This window comes from Rhineura floridana, chromosome 6 (assembly GCF_030035675.1).
Source record: "Rhineura floridana isolate rRhiFlo1 chromosome 6, rRhiFlo1.hap2, whole genome shotgun sequence".
Classification (NCBI taxonomy): domain Eukaryota; kingdom Metazoa; phylum Chordata; class Lepidosauria; order Squamata; family Rhineuridae; genus Rhineura; species Rhineura floridana.
In genome coordinates, this window is record NC_084485.1 from 78,722,461 (window position 1) to 78,746,825 (window position 24,365).

At 44.6% G+C, this 24,365-nt stretch overlaps 2 protein-coding genes and 1 long non-coding RNA gene across 5 annotated transcripts in view; 2 read left to right on the forward strand and 1 right to left on the reverse strand.

Moving 5' to 3' along the window:
- SLC6A17 (solute carrier family 6 member 17) overlaps window positions 1-3,960 on the forward strand; it is a 46,042-nt gene extending 42,082 nt beyond the window's left edge. The window contains exons 10-12 of the mRNA XM_061632604.1: window positions 1,573-1,732; window positions 2,005-2,167; window positions 2,895-3,960. Of these exons, the coding sequence (XP_061488588.1) occupies window positions 1,573-1,732; window positions 2,005-2,167; window positions 2,895-3,263 (692 nt within the window). The 3' untranslated portion in view covers window positions 3,264-3,960. The remainder of the gene's footprint in view (window positions 1-1,572; window positions 1,733-2,004; window positions 2,168-2,894) is intronic.
- Window positions 869-21,890, reverse strand: LOC133387567 (uncharacterized). Its single transcript, XR_009763514.1, has 3 exons — window positions 21,501-21,890; window positions 5,286-5,381; window positions 869-3,890 (listed from the first exon to the last, which is right to left on the reverse strand). It is a non-coding gene; the product is annotated as an uncharacterized LOC133387567 (long non-coding RNA).
- Window positions 21,891-22,171: 281 nt separating this feature from the next.
- Window positions 22,172-24,365, forward strand: part of KCNC4 (potassium voltage-gated channel subfamily C member 4) — a 57,001-nt gene continuing 54,807 nt past the window's right edge. For all 3 annotated transcript variants that reach the window (XM_061632605.1, XM_061632607.1, XM_061632606.1), the window contains exon 1: window positions 22,172-24,257. In XM_061632605.1, coding sequence (XP_061488589.1) covers window positions 23,616-24,257 — 642 coding nt within the window. In that variant the 5' untranslated portion in view covers window positions 22,172-23,615. The remainder of the gene's footprint in view (window positions 24,258-24,365) is intronic.

Below are 24,365 nucleotides of genomic sequence, written 5' to 3' on the forward strand. Positions count from 1 at the left end.
CGCACCTGTCCAAATTAGGGAGCTACATATATCCTGATTAAGCAAGCCAAGTTGTGAAGCACTGGTGACAAATTCCATTACAATTTAGTAGCTGGCAAAAGCACAAACCAAAATTTAAACTCAAAATTTAAAGCATCTCTGTCTGGAACCTAATGTGAACCTTGTAGTCAGGATCAATTTTCACCAGTAAGCTAAGAGTAAAGCTGTTTCTAATGTACATAATACCTTCTGTGGTCTCCATATGCAGATCTGTCTGGATTCTTGCAGATTTGTATGTAGTAGAATTTGTTTTACTTTTCTCTAAAAGTACACTGTTGAGATACCCTGCATATTAAAAGTTTAAGTGCATTTTACAGGGAGGCTCCATGAATTTTTTCTTAGAAATAAGCTCCACAGTGTTCAGTGGTGCTTACTGTTAAGGAAGTGTGTATAGGATTGCAGCCTTAAACATTTAAATAACAAAATCAAGTACTTCAAATTCAGGAAAACCAAATGTGGTACTCTCTGTCCTGCCTTAAGTCTGCTTCCCTGTAGTGGACAATCGGGACTGCTTCCCGCAAGATAAACTTTCGTACATAGAAATCCCTAACACACAGAAAATTGTGTGAATCACACATAAAGGTTGTCACACATGCATGCCTCTTTCATCATGAGTACCCATGGCAGGAAGAATCAATAGTGGCTGATCCAGTTCTGTGATGCATGACAAACGGGAAACAACTGCATAATCTAGTGTGGTTGGGTGAAAATGAAAAATCAGAAGTATCATGATCACACCACTGTTGTATCTCTATCACAGGGTAACTTTTTCATGCACCTCAGTATGTATTCAGACTCCAATGGTGAATTGAATTGGATGTGTTGGAGAACTGACGTGTGGGTACTATTCCCACAGAGTCGATGTGAAGGATGTTAGATTCAAAGACACCAGTATATCGCAGAAGGCGGAGGTTGGACTTTGACCTGGATTACTTGGATGCAAATATGAGTTCAGCTGTTGCCCAGCCTCAGTTTCCCATTTGAAAATTGGGATAAGGGTGCTATTGTCTGGATGAATAAAGAAAGGTCACTTATCTTAAATCTTCAAGAGGAAGTTTTTAAACTATTTTTAAACTATTCAGCAAATATAAGGAACATGGGATTTAGTTTGTGTTACATAGGCAGCCATAAATTTGGAACATCTTTAACGCTCGACTTCACAGCCTCAGTAACACAATGCAAAGGAGATGTTTCTCTATATCACAGTGAGCAACAATGTGATAACTTTAACACCTTCACAGGTATCTGCTACATTTGAGGGGATCATACAGCCCTCAAATCTTTTTTCCAATGTATTTAGAGTGCTCGTGACAGATATACCATGATGCATTTTTTGTATGTCTGAATGGCTCTAATATCCCTCTAATTCCTGTCCTTAGTCTTTACCATCAGTTCACGTGTCATGATTGTATTGGGGCCCTTGTAATACATTGCTTCTCTTCTGTAGACACAATGTTGCCATTTTGCCAGAAGAAGTTTTATGTACTCTCATGTAACTGTGTATTAACTATTACTATGATCTGCTCTTTACAGTTGGCTGTTGTATTTTTGCTTTCTTCGTGGGGTTGATCTTTGTGCAACGCTCAGGCAACTACTTTGTCAACATGTTTGATGATTACTCTGCAACTCTGCCACTCACTCTTGTTGTAATCCTGGAGAACATTGCTGTGGCTTGGATTTATGGCACCAAGAAGTAAGAGTTCTTCCAAAGGGGGTCACCTTCTTCATATTCCTTCTGACTTTTCTGAATTCTTAAATGTTGCCTCTTAACACTTTGCCCCTGTTACCGCTACTTGGGCTTAATTGCTTTTGAAACACTCAGACTACTAGATGCTTCTTTGGACTTTTGGCCCCATCAAAGTTCTGTACTCAGAATTCCCCATCCAAATCAGTGGAAGTAAGGAATGAGGAACCAGGCCCTTGTGTTTCATCTGCTTGTGTGCTTTCTTCCTGTCCTCTTTCTAGATTCATGCAAGAATTAACAGAGATGCTGGGTTTCCAGCCTTACCGGTTTTATTTCTACACGTGGAAGTACATCTCGCCCATTTGCATGGCTGGCCTAATGACAGCCAGTGTGATTCAGCTGGCAGTCAGTCCTCCAGGGTATAATGCCTGGATCAGAGAAGAGGTGAGTTAGTGAATAAGAGTGCATCCCAAAGGCCACAGATCCACAAACTGTGCTCCAATATGCAACCGACCCATGTAATTTTTTCACCATGCCACATACAAGTTGAAAATGCATGCCAGTATACAATAAAGCCACAGCATCCTCACTGCAAATGGCTGTGATTATTTGTGCAGTTGCTAGGCCAACACCTTCCAAGGAGATGAGAGCAAGAGGCTGTCCGATCCATGTAGAGCAATAGCTGTTGAAATTCCAGTGTTGCAAATGCTCCCTTGCTTTAAGGTAGTCCGATATTAAGGTGTGGTAGTCCAGGATGTGGAATCTGAGCTTGAACACACATGTAAATGTTGATTTGTTCTGCAGGAAATTGTCCTAGCTTTATAACCTTGTGAAGCTACTTCTTCTTTGTTAATATTTTATTTAAATAGGGGTTGCCTCCCACAAGAGTAAAATGTTCTAATGCATTACTCTTGTGAGAGTAACCCTTTGCCAGCTGCCAGGTGTACATGTAGGAAAGGGAAAGGAAGGATGAGAATGGTCATTTGATAGAAGTTCTTTTCCTGTATTAAAATTTCCCCTTGCAGTACATGCTAGCCCTTCTCTTGGAGATGAAGTATAAGCAACATTCTATATTTGCCTTGGTGCCACATGAATAGTAACTTGGTCACTTCTAGGGTTGCACTTGTGGCGAGGTTGACAAATGGTAATTACATTTCCCTTTCTCTTCCAGGCAGCCGAGAAATTTCTCTATTACCCCAAATGGGCTATGGGTGTCCTTGTCTTGCTGATCATCCTGGCCACCCTTCCTCTGCCAGTTGTCTTCATCCTCCGCCAGTTTCATCTGGTATCAGATGGTTCGAATGCCCTGTCTGTCACATACAAGAAGGGGCGTATGATGAAGGACATCTCCAACTTAGAAGACAATGATGAGACACGCTTCATCTTGAGTAAAGTACCTAGTGAGACCCCTTCCCCAATGCCTACACATCGTTCTTATCTGGGCCCAGGGAGCACATCCCCAATGGAGATGAGCAGTGTTGCCAATGGACGCTATAGTAGTGGGTACCTTACGGCTACCACTCCTGAATCCGAACTGTGACCTTCAACCAGCAACCTCCCCTGCTTCCTGGGTAAAGGAGAGAAGGTCATAGAGAAGGATCCTGTGCTTGAGAACCCCTTCCCAGAATTTACAGCAGAGATGGAGGAGCCAGAAAATGTCGAGAGAGTGTAAAGGTGGGAAGGGGCCTTCTCCAGCTGAAATACCGGATCCCTCCTCAGTGAATAACAGTAATAAGACATTGCAATAAATTTCATGGGCATAAGGAAAATTTTAGCCAGTTGCTATTGAAAAACACAAATTGTTCATGCTTAAGCAGTCAGAGGCTAGAAAAGGGAGATAAAATAAGGCAACAGCCAAAGAAAAGATTTTGTGCTTTCTGGATTTCTCTCCTTGTTCATCCCTTTCCTCTAGTGGGGAAAAGAGATTTGTCTCATTCCACTGAGTATGTCTAATAATCTCCATTCATAGCACAAGGAATACTCTCGTGATATGGATTCCACCAGACCACCTGTGGTTTGACACTCTGATAATATCCAAATTGCACACCCTTGGTGAATGCTTCTTACAAGTCTGGGCCAAGATATATCTTATGTAGACAGCACATACAATGCCTGGCGATGCCATCATGTGATATCTGCCACGTCATTGCTGATGTTGGATCAAAACCTGTAAGAATCAAGGGAATCTTGTTTCAGTGAAGTTTGCATTGTTATGTTTGCTAGTGTTACTCACAGTGTTCCTCTACCAAAAGTCTGCTCATGCAGTGGTGCAAATTCAGGTATGTGCCATGAGTGTAAGCCAGAATCAGAACACTGTTGCATCAATGTAATTTTTTAGAATTCATGGTGTTGCTCTTGATATCTACATCACTCTGAGCAGGCGTTGACCTCAGTCATTTTATCAAATACTCTGTATGACCAAAACACTTCCAATAGCAGCTATTCTCTGCAGACACATTGAGTGCATACTAGAGCCTTTCTGCATAGTCAGTTCTGGGAAACTAGAAGCACATTTTTAAAATAAAAAGCCCCTTACTAAACAGAGTCCATAGCATCTTTCAAGGTCCCATATGCCTATTGGGTCTATCACATTTTCTGAACAATGCACTATATATTGTACCTAAGAAAATGTAATACTTCCTTCAGATGGTGCATTCATTGCTTTTTGCAGTTGCATTGTGGAATGTGGTTGTGTACGTGTCACAGTCACGTATGGGATATAGCTGATGACATGATTAATGAATAGCAATTTATCTCCTGCCAGTTAGTCACATTCAGGTGGTGACTGAAGCATGCAGCATTTTTCTACATGCTGAAGCATTTTTCAAAAAAACTTATGTTGAAAGTTTTCTGTTGTTTTCATTTTAGATACCTGGGGGCTGTGCAGTTCCTGTGTGGGAGTGCACACATAGTGAGATTTTTTTTAAAAAAAATAGTTGCTCAAACATGCCATATAATTTTTTGTTTTTAAAAAAGATTTCTTTTTCTTTTTTAATTTGTACTTTGAGCACTCCTCTCTGCACAATTAATGTGTGGGAACACACATCTAGTTTGCTGGAGAACAAGGCTGTTTTGCACCACCCCACCCCACATATTTTTATTCGCAAAGGAATATTGTGCTGTTCTGGGATCGTTGTGCAGTCATTGGCTTTATGTGCTCATGTGAATAGAGAATAGGGTTGAAAAATGAAAATGGTTTGAGAGTATCCAATCATATGCATATATCCCCAGAAAGACCCATGGCTAGAATGTCTGTGGTTTTCGCTCATTGTGAGAGTGTTACAGTGTAACAGGAGAAAAATTGAATTCTTAAGTATTTTCATGCTTAATAACATGCAGCCAGGTTGTCTCATGAACAGATGTCCAGTGGCCTTAAGCTAGGGAAATGTCTGGCTCAGGAAGTGCATGATTGCAGCAAACAGCAATGTTGGTTCCAGTGACTTTACGGCTGATCCTCCCAACCAGCTATGCTGTGGAGGTCGCTTTAAATGACCACCCATAAAGACTGCCTCCATGTATTCATTGCAACACAGTCTGAGGCTGCGTTGCTATGCACACTCACCTGGGAGTAGGGGTGTACAGATCAGTCTATTTCCAGTCTATATCAGTTTTGCATGTGTGTATTCATAAGTCTGCTCTGTCCCATTTCTGCATGAATCTGCAAATTTTTAAAAAAAAAATGTGTATGAAAGTTGGTATCTAAATACAGATTGAAATAATACTTAAATACCTTTGATCATAAAATACGTATTTCATGTATGATTTCTTAAGATATTTTATCCTAAAATATGCATTCTTTTTTTTACACATTTTAGTACATTTTTGGGCTAAGAACCAAACCACAAAATTTGAAAAAGTGCAAAATTCAAATGATAATTATGTTTCAATCCATGTATTAGTCTGGGAGGTGCAAATTAGATCAAACAAAATTGTCCTGCATCCCTACCTGAGAGTAAGCACCACTGAACACAGTTGGACTTACAACATGCATAGGCTTGTGCTGTGAGTGGATTCTTTACCCACAACTGCAGATCTCCCCCAAAATCAAACAGGCTCGTTGCAGAGAAGGGAACCCCCACCCCACCTCCAGCCATGTGTTGTACATGTGAACAGCTTGCTGCACTGAGGCAGCCTCCATGGTGAGCTGTTTCATGTACACCTGACCAGAGGACCACATATTTGTGTACTTTATCACCTGGTGTCTTTTGCCATTAGCAGTGGCCACTCTCTGCAGTCTCAGCACTTCTGTTTGTGACATCTTCTAGGACCTAGGCTGGGGGAGGGGGGAATCATAGACATTTAGTACAATAGTGATCCATCCTTGGTCACGTGGGAGTGGAAGATAATTCCTCATGTCAGATGGAAAGGTCTTTATGCCAACTTCTGTCCTGGTTTGATTTTGCCTCTTCTGTCTTAGGCATGGAAGATCTTCTCCCCACTCTCTGCTTTATCCTCTTAAGACAGGGGTAACCAATGTGTTGCCTTCCAAGTACTGTTGGACTCCCAAATCCCAGTAGCTCCAGTCCGCATTGCCAATGGGTCAGAGAAGATGGAAGTAGTAGTCCAGCAACTTCTGGAGGGCACCACGTTGGCTACCCCTGCTCTAGAATATATCATTCTCCTGATTACGTGCAGCTAAAGCCTCCTGCAGCCTCCTTAAATTCCACTCTGTGTTATTGTTTAGTTGCTGTAGACTTTCTCTGAGTTGCTTCAAGCAGTTTGGGGGCATTGGGGAGCTTTAGAAACAAAACCCTTTGCCCTTCAATGTTTTTTGACAGATGCATCTCAGAACCCCATTGACAAAAATTAACTAAACTCTTAAGATGCCTTTGGAAGTGAGGAAATGAAGATATGAGTTCTTGAGTCTGTCTGTTTCAATGTGAATCAACAACAGAAGAGCTGAATTCTAGCTTCCTAACCCAAGCCCCTCTTGGCTTTACCCATTTGGTTTAATATAGCTGGAATATGGCTGGAAAGGGTGAGGTAATCATCTTTTTAAAAAAGAAAACAAATTCTGCATCAAGGGACACTAATAATGATAGTGCCACTGGCCACATTGCACAGATTGTAATCTTTGTACAGGAATGAAAACTGGCTAGAGCTTATTCATTATAGGACAGTGGCTTGTGTTGTCAGGAAAAAGTCAGGAATAGGAACATGGGGCAAAGCATTCTCCTGTCCAGAATCCTAAAACATAGAGCTTCTTCACAGTGTTTACTGATTATTTTGTTTGCCTGTGTCATTGCATATGCATGCCCATAGTTCACAACATTTTACGCTTCAGTTGGAAAATGGCTCTCTTTCTGTTCTCAGCTTCTGATTTGGCTTCATGCTACCTGTGCTCAGTTATGCATCCTTATGCTCAGTTACCCTTAAGAGGGGATTTTTTAATACTGGATTATTTAAATGAGCCCGCGAGTCAGACACAAAGTCATGTAGTCTGGGTAGACAACACAGGTGATGAATTTATCTTGTATTTCAGTCATCCCTCTGTTCTCTCTACCACATGCAAACTGTGTTGCAATGCAACATATTACAAAGAATCCCCGTAAAAGCAGCTTTACTGCAGAAAAGAAAAGGCAGACCCGTCACAGCAGCGGAACAAGTCAAGATGATAAACCTCAGATATTCCTGCTTGTTTGAGCTAATATAGGTCCACTGGAATAAATTAATTTGAAAGGCTGCTACCTGCTAGATGTAATCATGTGGGTATAAATGACACTTGCCTGATTTGTTTTTAGTTTGATCTGCATTTTTAAGGAAAATAGCCCAATTTGCACTTCCCAGATGAATCCATAGGTCAGAATTAGGGATGGGATCTGTTGGCTGTTGCCAGTTTGAAAGCATTCCGTTGACCTAACAGGCTGGTATTGATTCAAGTTTGTTCTTTGTCCACTAGCCACTGCTTTTACCAATCCGTCTTTTCTGTCACAAAAAATACTGATATTGATACCTCCTTTAAAAATATCGATATTAATAATTTTAGAGGAAGTATTGATAAATGAGAGGAAATGCTGATAAAATTATTGTTCTTAAATTGATATTTTAGAGGTGGCTTTTTTTAAAAAAGAAATCCATTTCTAAAATAGCTTCTGAAAATTGCTACATAAAAATTCAATCTGCAACGATAGAGAATAAGCAAATTAATGGAAAATTCAGTACCAAACTCAAATTGGGTGGACTTCTAGTACATTAAAAAATTCTTGCAGTTTTTTTTTTAAAAAGAATCACAGATCACTGCAGAACCAGAATGGAACATATTTATGAATGAACACATGCAAATGATCAGTCCATCCCTACTGCCAGTGGGTGGCAGGGCTTTACTGCATCCAGCCTAAAGGTTGCTCCACACATTTGAGCCCCCCAACCCGTGCAAGTTTGTTTGCATGCAGGTACAAACAAAATGACGAAACAATGTGAATTAAGCAATACACAGAAGCACATTTCCAGGATTGCTGCAGCTCACCCCTCAGTAATCATGGCAATTGTTTGAGGCTTCTCCTTGTACTGGCTGGTTTACGCGAACATCTCTTTATAAAGTTGTGTACTCCTACAGAGAAAACAAGTGGGGGCCCTGAATATGTGACCTTAAGACAGCTAATAGAGCAGTAAGGAAGAAATGTGGTAGCCAGTAAGTCACAGTGTCCTTTTTCTACCTGATAACAGCCTTACATCCTGATTTGGAGATTATGACAGGCTGTTGCACTGTGGATGTGTCAGAAGCCAGATGTGTGTTGCTTCTTCTCTAATTATAAACACACTGCTATGGAAATAAGCCTCATTGATTTCAATGGTGCTTATTTCCACCACATTAAGGATCAGAATGCCAGTGGCAATTGGCAAGTGCCAGTTGATATGATATCATGGATGGCAATTAGGAACGGGGCTCAAATTACAAGAGATTCAGAGGAGGGCCAGCTCTTACCTTTTGTGATGGCTGATGTTTTTAGAAGGCTACTGCAGGGGCATGATTTGACTAAAACTGAGATCAGGGGCTGGGGCTTGTGAATTTCATTAAGCCCCAACTCTCTTTTTCTCTCTTCCCTCCTTATGCAAGCCCTGGTTTAGAATTGGGTTTTTTGAAATCTAGCGGTTCTGTAGAGCCTGTTATTATATATCAGGAGATTTATGGTGCCTAATACCAACTGAGGCTCTGGTGTCCATTTGTTTCCTCTTCCTGCTGACTTCAATATATCATTGATTTGATCAGGGAAATTGAAGCAAAGAGTACTTCCATGTCCCTAATGCACTGCATATCTTGTGAAGTGATTGTTGTGAGGTCTTATGTTTTGTGGCGGCAACTTGTGAGTCATGACAAAGGAGGGATTCAGCTGAAAGAACTGCAATCTAGATGGTTCTTCCTTTTATTTTTCTCTCTCCTTTTGTTGTCTGTTTCTCCGGCCTCTCTTCCTTACCTTAGAAATAAAATATGGTTAATCAAGCCCAGGATGTGGCCACTGTAGCCTACTGGGAACTATGAAAATCAGCTTCAGTAGATCTGCTGACAACATCTTGGACAGCTCCTTGAAAGTTTGGACTAAAACTCAGAGGAGATTCCACTAACATGGAGCCACCAGCCGCCACTGGCTGATAAGCCATTGCATAATTAGTCACTAGAGAAAGTTCATAACTAGTTCTATTGTTCTCTTTCTCTGCCTATACTCTTTCTTCCTGTTCTTCTTTAGAATGGAGGTTGCTAGGCACTCATAGCCTTCTTGGCCTATATGTCTTTCTGCCGGCCTAGATTTTCAGCTTATGCACATTGGTACATTGTTTCTCAAACTCTATAGGATAGACTAGAGTTGATGTAAATCAATGCACCTCTACTGGAGTGAGTGGATCAGATCCTCAAGTGAAGTAGATCTGTGCCATGTTGCTGTGGATCTTGGCCACCACTGAATGGGGCATACCTATGGTTCTGCAGTGAAACCATTGCACTTCCTTCTCTTGTGGTGTAGTACCAGTGGCAATGGGAAGACAAAGAAACACTATATTATGTGTGTGTATATATATATAAAGAATAACCTATAGATTCTATTTCTATTGTATATTTATTATGTAAATGTTGGTGTAAATTCTGTTAAATGACAAAACATATTCCAAAGTGATCCGTGAACTATTTTCATTCTCAGTGCTGTACAGATGTATTTTATTGTATATTTGATATATTTATAATTTTTTAGTGTACGATTGGTGACCACACCCTGCTGAGCTGCCCATTTGGGGGTGGGGAGAGCACAGAGGGGCACTGCCTTCATTATTTCTGTGGAAATATTACAGTATTACATTGTGGCATTTTGCTAGCCGTTAGAATTGGGGAGTGGTGAGATTAAATGTTAGATGCCTTGAGCAGTTGCTCCATTGAGTCTGTGTTAGGGCTTGTAACTGCTGTTGTGTGTTTTATATTAGGGTTAGCTCTATCTATAATACAGTTGTTTTCAAGGCCATTCTGTAGCTTTTGTTATGATGGATATTCTCATTTGATAAGCCTGCCTTGAGGGTGTCCCCAAATTTATGGCTCATTCTGGCAAGCATAAAACTGACACAGCATGTTTTGTGGCCATGTTCAGACTATATTTCATAGCTACAAGAATGAGCCAAAAATATGAACACGGGTACTGTTGAACTGAAATACAGAGATGGATGATGTTAGATGGAGAACTTCTGAAGTCAAAAGAAAAATTTGACCTTGTCTTTAGTGTAGGCAGGGTCAAGTAACCTTATTTATTTATTATTATTTCATTTATATCCCGCCCTTCCTCCCAGTAGGAGCCCAGGGCGGCAAACAAAAGCACTAAAAACTCTTTAAAAGATCATAAAAACAGACTTTAAAATACATCAGAACAAAACATCTTAGATATAAAATACTTAGATACTTACTTAGATATAAGCACCTGTTGTTTGCATGATTAGATGTGCCCAAACATTGCACAAATAGTGAGAATGGGTCAATTCTCAGAAAATTCCCCATCTGCAATTCAGCTGACCCCTCAGATGATACCTTATCTTTACACTTAGGATAGGCTAATTCAATATAGCACAAATTGTAACTTCTTGAAGCACAAAATCCCAGAAGGGAAAGCAATATTCCAGTAGCCCTTCCCATCAACACAGCCTCTTTGGAGTGTATCCCATAGTTCTAGTAGTTTCACCCTAAGCACTTGGGAGCTAGCATGCTGAGTAGATCCACTTGGCAGGGGCACTTTTCCTTTATACACTTTCTGTACCCTGACCATTTGGTCACTTTATATCAGGCTTCTCTCTTTTGGTGCAGCCACATAAATACTGAAGTTGCTGAAAAGTTTGCCCTATGGAGAAATGCCAATCATAGCTGGCACACTAATTTTATATACTTAATTGTGTTTGGCTAGCAGCCTCCAATACTATAACTCTAGACAATAGCACAGGCAACAGAGAAAATTTACATTCCAATCCAGAGAATGAAGTCTCTGAAGTACCAAGTTCCAAACGTGGATCTAATTGTTTGGGTAAACCGATTGCACATTGAGATGCTCATCCAAATATAGGTGTCATCAGTCCACACTATATTGCTTTCAATTTGATCTGGATCTGGATGGGAGGCCATAGACTCCAGGCACAAACATCCTGATTGTTTGACAGAAGCAGGGTTTTTTAAAATCTTGTCGTAAGAGGGATTTTGAACCATTTCCCCTCTGCTTAGCGAAAGACTCAAATGGAATGAGATTTTAGGAGTTCAGGAAATGTAGGAAAGGTAGTTGCCAATGAAGTTTGAAAGCCTAGTTCACCAGTGTGGATGGTTTCATCACACGGGAAGTAAAAAATGGATTGACTGTGGATGCAATGTTAACAGCTCAGTCCTATGCAGAGTTAGATGTGCTTGATTTTGCTTAGGTTCAGCCTGTACATCGACCACATGGTAGGTTTATCTTGTAGTGAAGTCAAATTGGGTAGACTTCACCCCATCAGAAAGGAGCCCAATATGCTCAGCCCTGGAGTTTCATCCAATGGAGCTTGATCAGGATAAACAGTGTTTTCAGCCCTAAATGCTAAATGCTATCTGAAGCAGAGCCAGCATGGCTTCTGCAAGGGAAAGTCCTGTCTCAGTAACCTATTAGAATTCTTTGAGAGTGTCAATAAGCATATAGATAGAGGTGATCCAGTGGACATAGTGTACTTAGACTTTCAAAAAGCGTTTGACAAGTTACCTCACCAAAGACTTCTGAGGAAGCTTAGCAGTCATGGAATAAGAGGAGAGGTCCTCTTGTGGATAAGGAATTGGTTAAGAAGCAGAAAGCAGAGAGTAGGAATAAACGGACAGTTCTCCCAATGGAGGGCTGTAGAAAGTGGAGTCCCTCAAGGATCGGTATTGGGACCTGTACTTTTCAACTTGTTCATTAATGACCTAGAATTAGGAGTGAGCAGTGAAGTGGCCAAGTTTGCTGACGACACTAAATTGTTCAGGGTTGTTAAAACAAAAAGGGATTGCGAAGAGCTCCAAAAAGACCTCTCCAAACTGAGTGAATGGGCAGAAAAATGGCAAATGCAATTCAATATAAACAAGTGTAAAATTATGCATATTGGAGCAAAAAATCTTAATTTCACATATACGCTCATGGGGTCTGAACTGGCGGTGACCGACCAGGAGAGAGACCTCGGGGTTGTAGTGGACAGCACGATGAAAATGTCGACCCAGTGTGCGGCAGCTGTGAAAAAGGCAAATTCCATGCTAGCGATAATTAGGAAAGGTATTGAAAATAAAACAGCCGATATCATAATGCCGTTGTATAAATCTATGGTGCGGCCGCATTTGGAATACTGTGTACAGTTCTGGTCGCCTCATCTCAAAAAGGATATTATAGAGTTGGAAAAGGTTCAGAAGAGGGCAACCAGAATGATCAAGGGGATGGAGCGACTCCCTTACGAGGAAAGGTTGCAGCATTTGGGGCTTTTTAGTTTAGAGAAAAGGCGGGTCAGAGGAGACATGATAGAAGTGTATAAAATTATGCATGGCATTGAGAAAGTGGATAGAGAAAAGTTCTTCTCCCTCTCTCATAATACTAGAACTCGTGGACATTCAAAGAAGCTGAATGTTGGAAGATTCAGGACAGACAAAAGGAAGTACTTCTTTACTCAGCGCATAGTTAAACTATGGAATTTGCTCCCACAAGATGCAGTAATGGCCACCAGCTTGGACGGCTTTAAAAGAAGATTAGACAAATTCATGGAGGACAGGGCTATCAATTGCCACCCTAGTCAGAGGCAGCATGCTTCTGAAAACCAGTTGCCGGAAGCCTCAGGAGGGGAGAGTGTTCTTGCACTCGGGTCCTGCTTGCGGGCTTCCCCCAGGCACCTGGTTGGCCACTGTGAGAACAGGATGCTGGACTAGATGGGCCACTGGCCTGATCCAGCAGGCTCTTCTTATGTTCTTATGTTCTTATGATCTTGGATTCCAAGGACTAAGGAAAGCACTAATCATTTAACCAGGAATGTTGCTCTGGGTGAACTTTTCTTTTACCAGCTGATAGTTTTCACTTTGCCTCAAAGCTATTGAATAATTCTAGTAAACCGCATCTTCCATCAACTTCAGATTAAATAGCCCATAACATAATGAACTGCAGTTTTCATAAAATATCTAGCCAAAAAGATAGAAGTTAATACATCAGGGAGTCAAGTTCCTGACCCTGCATCTTCAACCATTTATTTCCTCCCATCTCAGTCTCTTTTACAGGGACAAGTTTTTTAAGCAAATATCACTATATATTCTTGCTTAGAGCCTTGCATTGTAGAGTTTTAAAGTAGCATTGGATCCATCAGGCAGCCACTCTGAATCCTTCACTCTGCAATGAATAGTTTCTTTGCTCCAGCTGTGAAGCTTCCCCTTCACCCCATTGCTTTCTTTAGCCTCATGCAGTGGGCGCATTCTTGTACTGGGCATTGCAGGTCTGTGCAGACCCACTCAGCAATCTTTCCCAAAAGCAAGCCCCAAATAGGATGTTGCATTGTTCAGGGAACAGAACACACTGTAGTATCAATACCTTGGCAGAATAGTGAAGGCTTCCCAGAACCTGTTACTGAGTTCATTTGGAAACCAAAGGCCTGATTCAGTAGCAGAACAGAAGTGCCCTCTGACTTAATAGCAAGCTTCAAAGAAATAGATGCATGTCGTATCATTAGCCTGAAGAACTGAGGTGCTCTGGGGAAAAGAGACAGTAAAAGGGAGAGTGTATTTGAGCCTGGCATGCAATGCTTGATAGGTTGATCTCAGTAGCTGGGCCCTAAATCTCTACTGGGGTGCCTCTAACTGCAGTGAGGAAGCAGAACATGGGGCAGGAGTGGAACTGGTGAATTTTCTGAACGGTTGTAACATTGTGCAATGAAAAACTTGGAACGCACATGTCTCTGATTAAACCTTACTGTATAACAACAAAACGGCAGCACAGACTGTAGTGATTTGTCTAATATACAGTGTAGCCAGTGTAATTACCATATGCACCTTGTGTCAGCAGGGGAATTCTGTTGTATGGGAGAAATACTGTAACTACCCACAGCAGCCTGCAATTAAAAGAGTTTCCTCTTTACCATGCAATGTCTCTTGGGTCTCTTCTCTTTCTTGTACATAATATCAGACCACCTGGGAGTATTATTTGTAGGCTCTTGATGAAGGGTATGGCTTGGAGCAGAACTGTCTGACTAACAGAGCAATTCTATACTCTCGTTACATTTGAACCAGAAAATATGCTGCCACCACCATGTCATCAGAACAGCCACTGTATCCAGTGCATGCTCAGCCAGGGAGGGGAATGGGCACACACACAGCCAGAAAATACAAAAATGGCATTAAAATGGCAGGCATGCCCCCAGAATCTCTGCAAACTTTGCAGGTGCCTACCAGGGGTGTAGTCATCCAGAGTCTTGGGGGGGCTTAGTCCCCTTACTTTTTGGGGAGCAGGGTCCCTATGTCTCCAGCATCCTTCAATCCAATCGGCATGAAAGGGAATGTGTTAGAGTCTTCTAACTTGCTATCTTGTATTTTCCTGCTGATTGGACCCAATCAGAGTGAAAGGTGAGTCAGCCACTGAGAAGACTCTTCTCAGTAGCTAACACTCTTTCATGCTTATTGACTCCCAGGGACATCTGTTGTTGTGGAAGAAGGCATCAACAAGGATCTCTTTCTCAACCCAGCAGCAAAAAAAAGGGTGTGGCATGGCTGTGACTAACATGAAGGGACCCTGCTCTTCTGAATTTGTCACTACACTCCTGGTGGCTACCAATCAGGGTCTGTGCTGGAAATAACACTCACATGCTGCCTAAACTCAGGGTGCTAATGAACACATGATAATGGGGACACGTGCACCCAGCACACATCCTTGCATTACAACACATAAGGCAGCATAGCATCGCCAGTCCTTCAGCCTCATCAGCACAACTGCAATGGCCCCTTTACAGATTAGTCTTAGGCATTCCTACAGGCAGAGGACATCCTCTAGCTCTGGCAAAGACTATTGCTTCAAGAAGAGGTATCAGGTGGTATCAACCTGTAACTGATAAAAGCCATTGTTTAATGTCCAAGGTAGAACCTCAGTACAAGTGCAGTCCTAAAAGAAAGAGTGCAGGATCTGGGATTTAAGGAGAGAATTCCCACACTCAGTTCTATCTATTCTAAAGAGAGGGTGGGGTCTCTCTCTCTCTCTGGTATTGTCAACATTTGGAAATCACTCATGGTGATAATGGGGCAATAGCTAGGGCAGTGATTATTTGGGGAATGAATATGTGTTAGTTCATAAAACCAGTTTAGGGATGAATGGATCTGAGCTGAGTTTGGAGAGTGGCAAAGTGGTTTTGTGATTGCTTTATCACATTCCCACATTTATCACACCATCACAAAGCTGATTAAAATGGCACATAAATAGTGCAATCCTGTGCATCTTTACTTCCAAGTAAATCTCAAGTGATTTCACTAGCTGAGCTTGGCATTTGGGGAAGTGTTCACTTAATAACTTCAAGCCACATTTGGGCTGCAACCCCATGCACACTTACCATGGCAGTAAATTCTATTGAAGCCAGTGAGAAAACTGGCCCTCATGCCTGCTATTAAATTTCTAAAAACCTAACATATTTGCTAATGAACGACATATCTAGCATCACATGCAGTTTGACCCAGGTGTATCTTTCAAAAATGTTTATATTTTACCCAAAATTTAATAACAAACATATTTTGCGTCTTGTATTTAAGTGTTTGCTATTTTGCATTCACCTCTGATGGCCTTCGCCTTCCCAGTGTACCCATAAAATATAGTAGCAAAGTCCTGGCTATGGACTTGATGTTTATGTGTGGTAAAAGTTGAAGACCTTAGTGACATGCCTTCATGTTGGGAAGTAGGGTTGCCAAATCAGTAACCTGGAAATTGCTTTGAGTTGGCAGATGGAGCTGATGAGAATGGATGGGATAATTCAGTTACCTCTGCTAAGTGGCAACCAAAGTGAGGTGGGGGTCCAGCATCCTTACTGGTGGGCGTCAAGAAATCACATCAGATGCTGGGTGAGCACCGTGCTAGCATATGCCCAACTTGCAGCACCCTGCCACAGACACTGCCTCTTGACACTTATGGGTAAGCATGTTGATCCAACCCTCGGTCACTGCTCAGCAGCCAAGTACAGAGAGGCTTGTTTTACTCTCTGGCTAATGATAACTATGATTGTCTCAAAATGGATCAGTGGCGTCTTTGGACTTCTGCAATAAGCTTATGCACATTTCATTGGAAACGAGGCCCATTGTTCTCAGCAGAGCTGACTTCTAAGCTGTGGTGCTATTAGTGTAGAACCTTAGGGCAGATGTCCAGGGCCTCACTCAGCAGAATGGGCAGGAGAGTCCCCCACATGCATCAGGGCATACATACATATTACTACCTAGACTGGGCACCTGTAAGATCATTAATTCCAAAATCTAAATGTCCTAACTGCACCGTTGCTTCCAAGGAAACATGCATAGGCTCATACTATGGGCTGATTCCCATGTGTACGTTCATCAACCTACAGGAAAATGTTTTCATGCCAATTTGAGTCTAATGTGGAACATGTTCTTGTGGGCATGTTTTTATACTAAAATGCTGTGAATAAGGGTGCATTTCATTTCTAATTGAGTCTACAGAAGGTGTTGAAGAGCTAAGGACTAATGACAGTCTTGTCTGCAGATAACCAGATTGGCTAAAGCCTGGAAGAAGTGACACCATTGTGTTGTTGTACAACCACAAGATGTCTCCCTGCTCCCTGGGATTTGGTCAAAGCTCCTCTAAGAGCTTTGTATATTTCCTTTCCAATTTTGCATTTTTTGTTACTTTTTAACACAAAGAACATAGATGCCCTAAATCTTGTACCAAAGGGAGCTAAATGTTTTATACTGTGACAAGCTGACAATGTTTTTGAAGGATTTCATGATAATATTGCTACTTTACTTTTGGAACTGATAGCCATATCCTCAGCAACTGTTAACCAGCATAGCTCAGTTGACTTCCACTAGTCCAAAAGACAGCTTCTTTCGGGGGTGGAACATGGTGACAAGAGTTTAATAGCACATAGCTGTAAAGGCACAAGACTTAGGTGTGAAGAACATTGGTGCCACTTGGAACAATAAATGCACTGAAGGACTAAATAATGTGATTAATAGGAACATGGGAAACTGTCATAGCTGTCTTACAGGAACATGGGGAATTGACTATTAGCCCAATATTGTCTACTCAGTGTTGTCTACTCTGGCTGGCAACAGCTGTCCAGGGTTTCAGGCAGGAATGTTTCCCAACTGTTTGGAGATACCAGGGATTGAACCTGTGACCTTCCACAAGCAAGTCAGATTCTCTGCCACTGAGCTACAGGCCTTCACCATAATGGACTTTGACGAGGAACAAGTGGAACCAGCACAAAACATTGCATGGGAGGATACTTATGCACCCCCCCCCAACAGAGGACAAAGGCTTGCATAAAATTTGCAAGCAAATTTGCTAATTTATATGTATATGTGCTAACTGAGAAATAATTACAGCACTGTAAATAGAAATACACAACATCCCCCAGTTGTGAAGAAGACTGGGACCAGGTAATCTGTGTGCAGTGCTTGCTCAATATGTTCTCCAGGTGATAACTGCTGATGGACAACTTAATGGCTTCTGCTCTCATTTCTTATGGCTCTTGCTAGTTAAACCAGACTTCCACCAGAGAGCCCTTCAAACAGAGAACTGTCCACTGTAAAGTAGGACACATGACCCTATCCCCTAGTTGCACACTGGAGTGCACTTGTTAAGTGTTCCAGTCATTCACTCTTCCTCTGTGATACTACATTCTGTTCCACCCCCCCAGTGATCAGTCAGTATTCCATGGCCACTGTGCATGACCAGTTTTTGTTGAGCTCTTCTGAGGGTTCCCCTCCTAGAGATTGTTTGTACTTTTATAAACCTTGTGGTCCCCCCAAGCCTGGTGAGACCTTCCTCTTGGTTTGGCTACATACGGATCCACACTCACCTCTGAACATTAGAAATAGAAGGAATAACATTCAAAGAAAGTCTCATCATGGGACATTATTTAATGTCCCCAGCCAGATCAGGTGCTCTCAGCTTCATGGCCATAGCTCAGTGGCAGAGCATATACTTAACATACAGAAGATCCCATGGTCAGTCCTTGGCATCTGCAGATAAAAAGATCTCAAGCAGCAGGTCCTGGAAAGACTTGCTGAAGGCTGTAAAAAAACCCTGCAAAATTTATCAGTGATCTGACTGTATACAGCAGCTTCAGCCATAGTTTTAAAAATCCAACTGCTTCTGCCATGCTAGCTTGTTCTTGGCTAGTTTCATGCTTTACCATAACTAAAATGCTTCCTAGTTTTAGGCAGTTTAATCTGGCCATGCGGTTTTGCTTTCAGGGGTCTTACTCTCATTACCATCTTGATTTGGGTAGCAAATGCAGAAGGCATGGACGTGTGTGGTGCAGTGCAATCCACATTTACTTGGTTGCAAGTTCCATTGGGTCCAACGGGGCTGATTCCTAAGTCAGTGTGTAGAGCAGGGGTGGGGAATCTCAGATTCAGACTTGGGGTCCAAATGCAGCCCTCCGGACCTCTCTCTCTGGACCTTGAGATTCTCTCCAGACCACACCCCTCACTGGCCCTGCTCTGCATTCTCCTCTAGTGATTTTGCCTCCCTCAGATATGTCCTTGAACTGTGACAAGGCCTCTTGCTTGCCTGGATGGAAGTTGGAGAATGGTGTGTCTCTAGCCATACTCAATTTTGCTTACCCACCATTGGGATGCAACCCCTGGAACCACTGCCCATGGTGGAATGTGGCCCTCTGGCTGAAAAAGTTTCCTCCGCCAGGTGCAACCAACACACACACTGGTGCCACTTGGAACACTAAATATACTGAAGGACTAAATAATGTGATTAATAGGAACACGGGAAGTAAAAGACAGGGGTGTGCACCAATCACAAGATTCAGTTGGAACCCTGATTTGCAGCCTAGATCCAGGGGACGGGGAAGGGATTGCAATTGTCTGCAGGGAATCTATCTCCCCTGTCAGGTACCCTGTCCCTAACACCTCCAGCTTTGAGTGTGTGTGCCTGGCGTTGGGGATTATGTTGGTGTACCGTCCACCCTGCTGCCCAACACTCTCCCTCCCTGAGCTGGTGGAGCTGGTCTCAGCGTTGGTGTTGCAGTTCCCCAGGCTGATGGTCCTGGGTGACTTCAACATACATGCCGAGGTTAGACTCACAGGTCCAGCTCTGGACTTTATGGCTGCCATGACAACCATGGGGCTGTCTCTAATATCATCTGGAACAACGCATGTGGCAGGACACACACTTGATCTTGTGTTCTGTTCGGGACAGGAAGGTGATCTGAGGGTGGAGGGGTTCTTGGTAACTCCGTTGTCATGGACAGATCACCACTGCACAAGGTTTAGACTTGGTGCCCCGGGTAACCTTCGCAGGGGTGAAGGGCCGATTAAGATGGTCCACCCCAGAGACTCATGGATCCAGATGGTTTCCTGAATGCTCTAGGGGATATTCCCAGCATGGCTTGCGATACTGCCGAAGCCCTGGTCAATCTCTGGAATATGGAGGTGACCCGGGCGGTAGACACTAGTGCTCCAAAGCGCCCTCTCCCACCAGGGAAGGCCCATAATACACCTTGGTTTACTCAAACCTTGGGCCTGATGAAACGGCAGGGACGATGGCTAGAGTGATGATGGAGAAAAACTCAGTCCGCTGCCGATCGAACACGGGCTAGAGCTCATTTTTGAGCCTATCGTGGCAGTGATGGCAGCGAAGATAGTGCACTTCTCTGCCACCATCGCGTCTGCTCAGTGTCGTCCAGTGATGCTTTTCTGGGTGGTCCGGGGTCTTTTGGGCTCTGGCCCTACATTAGACTCTGAGCCCTCAGTCTCGCTGTGACATGTTTGCAAGACACTTTGCAGATAAAATTGCTCGCATTCAGACTGACTTGGACTCCTCATTAACTACAGTTGTGCCAGATCTCCCCGAAGCTTCCTCTGGACATTTTTCTATGGATACTTTTCAGTTTGTAAAGCCTGAGGATGTGGACAGGATTCTGGGAGAATCGAGGGCCACTACTTGTTCCCTTGACCCTTGCCCATCCTGGTTAATCAAATCTGCCAGAGGGCGAGTGGCTGACTGGTTGGCATATTTAATTAACACCTCCCTAAGGGAAGGTTCTGTGCCAACATTGTTGAAGGAGGCTGTGATAAGACCTTTGTTAAAAAAAGCCTTCGTTAGACCCTGCGGATCCTAACAACTTCTGCCCAGTCTCTAATCTCCCCTTTCTGGGCAAGGTGATTGAGAGGGTAGTGGCTGCTCAGCTCCAAGTTTTCCTGGATAAATCGGACTATCAAGACCCTTTTCAATCAGGCTTCAGGCCTGGTCATGGGACAGAGACTGCCTTGGTCGCCCTGCTTGATGACCTACACTGGGCATCAGACAGGGGGACTGCATCCCTGTTGGTGCTGCTAGACCTCTCGGCGGCCTTTGATACAATCAACCATGGTATCCTTCTGGACCATCTAGCTGGGATGGGATAACTGATTCTCGGGCTTGAAAAAGAGAGACTGGTGAATTGGCTACCAGCCAATTGCACACAAACCAGCCAGATTGGTACCCCCTCTAAACTCACTATTTTGTAGAAGGGATTCAAGTGCATACTGGAACTCTAGGTTTGTGTGGTTAAAGTGAATTAGGGGGTTCTGTAACCATAGTACAACAAATCCATTTTTAAAAAGAACCAGATTTTTTGTGGTTCGGAAAATGCATTGAAAAGTGTGGAATGAACGAATGATGAACCAGAAGATGGGTGAACACCCTGCAAGAAATCAGGGTGAATGCGGGACGAATGCTGATTGTCATATAACCACCCCTCAAACAAATCAGAATGAACATTCAATAAAGACCAGACAGAATCCAACCTCCGACTAAGTTTTGTGCAAGCAAGTCAGAATGAGTGCTCTATCAACAGCTACTCTGGAGGGGCCCTGAGCCACAGCAACAGAAGAAGCAGATTGTTTGTTCACCGCCCTGAGAGCTATTCTGCTAAGGGCGGTATATAAATTGAAATAATAAAATAAATATAATAAATAAATCGAGCCATCTAGTTCAGCCTTGTCTATATACACCGATCCGCAGTGGTTCTCTAGGGTTTCACGTTGGGGACGCTCTCAGTCCTACCCAGAGATATTAGGGCTTGAACCTGCGACGGTTATGCATGCGAAGCAAGTGCTCTATCGCTGAGCCATGGACCTCACCCATGCGCCTTGGCGTCACGTGTCGTACTGGGAGATGTGGGTGGTACCTCCAGCTGAGCTACTATTGGGACTGGCACAGCGGAAAGCTCGCCACGTTGAACACCCCTAAAGGAGCTGCTGTCGTTGTGCGACTCACATATTGTGAAATATCTCTGGGGTCCTCTCCTCCCCCTCCGCTTCTCCCGTCAACAACTTCCTCTGCTGAAATCTGAACGCCGGAATCATATGGTGACTGAGGGTTAGGGATAGCCTTGCACCCTCTCACGCAGGCTCGCTTACACTCCCAGTACTAAGGCCCCAGCATCGAGTCGCCCCTCCCTTCCATGAGCTGTCGTTCTTCCTCTGAATTTGCCCCGGCGGGAGCCGCAACTCGCGTGGAGAGAGAGAAAAAGAGAGACCCCGCCCCGTCCACACACCCTCCAGTGAAGAGCTGTAAACCGGTGCAGCACTGACGGGGTTAATCTCTACCCACACCGCTCCTGCTAAGCTAGGGAGAGAGGCTGGGCTGGGAATTCAAGAGCTGAGTATCCGGGCAACAGGCTGCGGGAAGCCACTTGCTGGAAAGCCGCCGGCGCTGTCCTGTTCGCGCTGCCCTCCAGAGAGCGCCCCCTCTGGACAAAAGGAGAAATGCTCCTGCCTCAGTTGGCTTCCTCTCTCCTTCCGAAGACCGGGAGGTTCTGGCTTCGGATATTCTTTGGAGCCTGGACGCCGTCGCCGCGGATCGTGCAACAGGGTGCTTTGCAGGATGCGCGACTAAGGCTGCGGCTGCCCACAGCCCTTCTCCGCCCTCAACTTCTTTATTGCCCCCAAGTTGCCCGTGGCGATCAATCTCTCCCCTGGTCCCTGCAGGCTGCCCCTCCCAATCCTGGCGGAGGGGAGGGGTGGAAAGAAAGAGGCCAAGTCGCCTAAGCGGTGTGGTGCTTCCACTCCCTCCCTCTCGCCCTCCCACAGTCTGAAAATGATACAGCTCCGAGCTGGCTCGCGTTCCTCTCGTCCTTTCGCAGGCGCACCTGAAGGCCGGCGAGACCCAATACCATCCCTCTCCGGAGCCGTAGGAAAAGCAGGATCCCGCCTGGACCCGACGACGATCTCCGACGGGAAGCGGATTCTGTCGGGAGCTTGAACCTGCTTTTCCTAATCAGGCGGAGGAAAGAGGAGAGGAAACCCAACTCTGCGTAGCCTTGGACACATCGCCTGCCCACCACCTCCGCCTCACCTCGCCACTTCCCTTGGGAGTGCTGGAGGGGAACCAGTCCAGCCGGGAAGCAACTACGGATGATGCTCCTCGTTCCATTGGCTTTCCTTGCTCGGCTTCTCACGTCGAGGAAATAAACAGTCGCGGCTCCTTCCTTGAGCGCTGAAGGCGTCCATGATTTTGTTGTTTGCTTATTGATTGCGAGTCCGACCCTGCCTGAGAGGAAAAGGCGAAGCAACAACTCAAGAGCAGAAGGGGAGGGGGAAAGGCGGGCGAGACTCAGGTCGTTAGTTGGCTGCCGATCTGTCTCTCTGTGTGTGTGTGAGAGAGAGAGAACCAGCGCGTGAATCCAACATTGGCCAGAGAGCTCTTTCAAAGTTTAAAGTCAAGTCAAGCTCTCATCTTCACTTTGGGAAGCTTCTGCAACCTGCTGAGTACCAGAAGATAGAGGCCGGGAAAGGAGATGGTTTCTTCCTCCTGCTGCTGCGATATCTGTTTGGTTTGTTCCTAACATTTTGTTTTTCTTCAGGAGAATTCTGTACCCTTGATAAACGCACTCACACCAGTTCTGGGGCCATCTGCTTCCAGCTCTGCATCAAGGCGACGGGGTAGAGGGTCTTCTGGCTTGGCCAGGCAGGCCCGTTTCCTTTCCCATCTGGCCCTGGTTCTCGATGCACTTGTTGCTGCTCGGTGGCCTTCTGGAGGACTGAGGAGAGAGGAGACTTCCCGTTTGCTTCCTCCACTCTCTCTCCAGAAGGACTGACTTGCCAGTCCTGGGCGACCTCTGAGCCAGACGGTGCCAACCAAAGGGGGCAGAAGCTGTCGAAGGTCAGGGAGAGAAAGAGCCCTCCTCACCAACCCAACTCCTTGCCAGAAGAAGGGTCACTAAGGGGACACCTCCGGCCCACCTAACCTGATCTATGATCAGCTCGGTGTGTGTCTCCTCTTACCGTGGGCGCAAATCGGGGAACAAGCCACCCTCCAAAACATGCCTGAAGGAAGAGATGGGCAAAGGGGAAGAGTCGGACAAGATTACCATCAACGTGGGGGGCACCCGGCATGAGACCTACAAGAGCACATTGCGCACCCTGCCTGGCACCCGCCTGGCCTGGCTGGCTGACCCCGATGCCCAGAGCAATTTTGACTTTGACGGACAAAGCAACGAGTTTTTCTTTGACCGCCACCCGGGCATTTTCTCCTACGTGCTGAACTACTACCGCACGGGGAAGCTGCACTGCCCCGCGGACATCTGTGGGCCCCTTTTTGAAGAGGAGCTCACCTACTGGGGCATCGACGAGACCGACGTGGAGCCCTGCTGCTGGATGACTTACAGACAGCACCGTGACGCTGAGGAAGCCTTGGATATCTTTGAGAGCCCTGAGCCGGGGGCTGGCGGGACTGGAGAGGAGGCAGAGGAGGAAGGGGCCAGGGAAATGAACCTTCAGCGCCTGGGCTTGGATGACAGGCCACCTGGGGCCACCGGAGGAGGAGGCTGTTGCCGCAGCTGGCAGCCCAGGATGTGGGCACTCTTTGAGGATCCCTATTCCTCTAGGGCAGCCAGGGTGAGTTGGTGAGCAATCGCTGGGAGTAAGGAGGGGAGGGGAGGCGGGCTGCAATAACTCAGGCTCCCCACACCCTAGCCAAATCTACGGAGGGTTGGCTGGGTACAC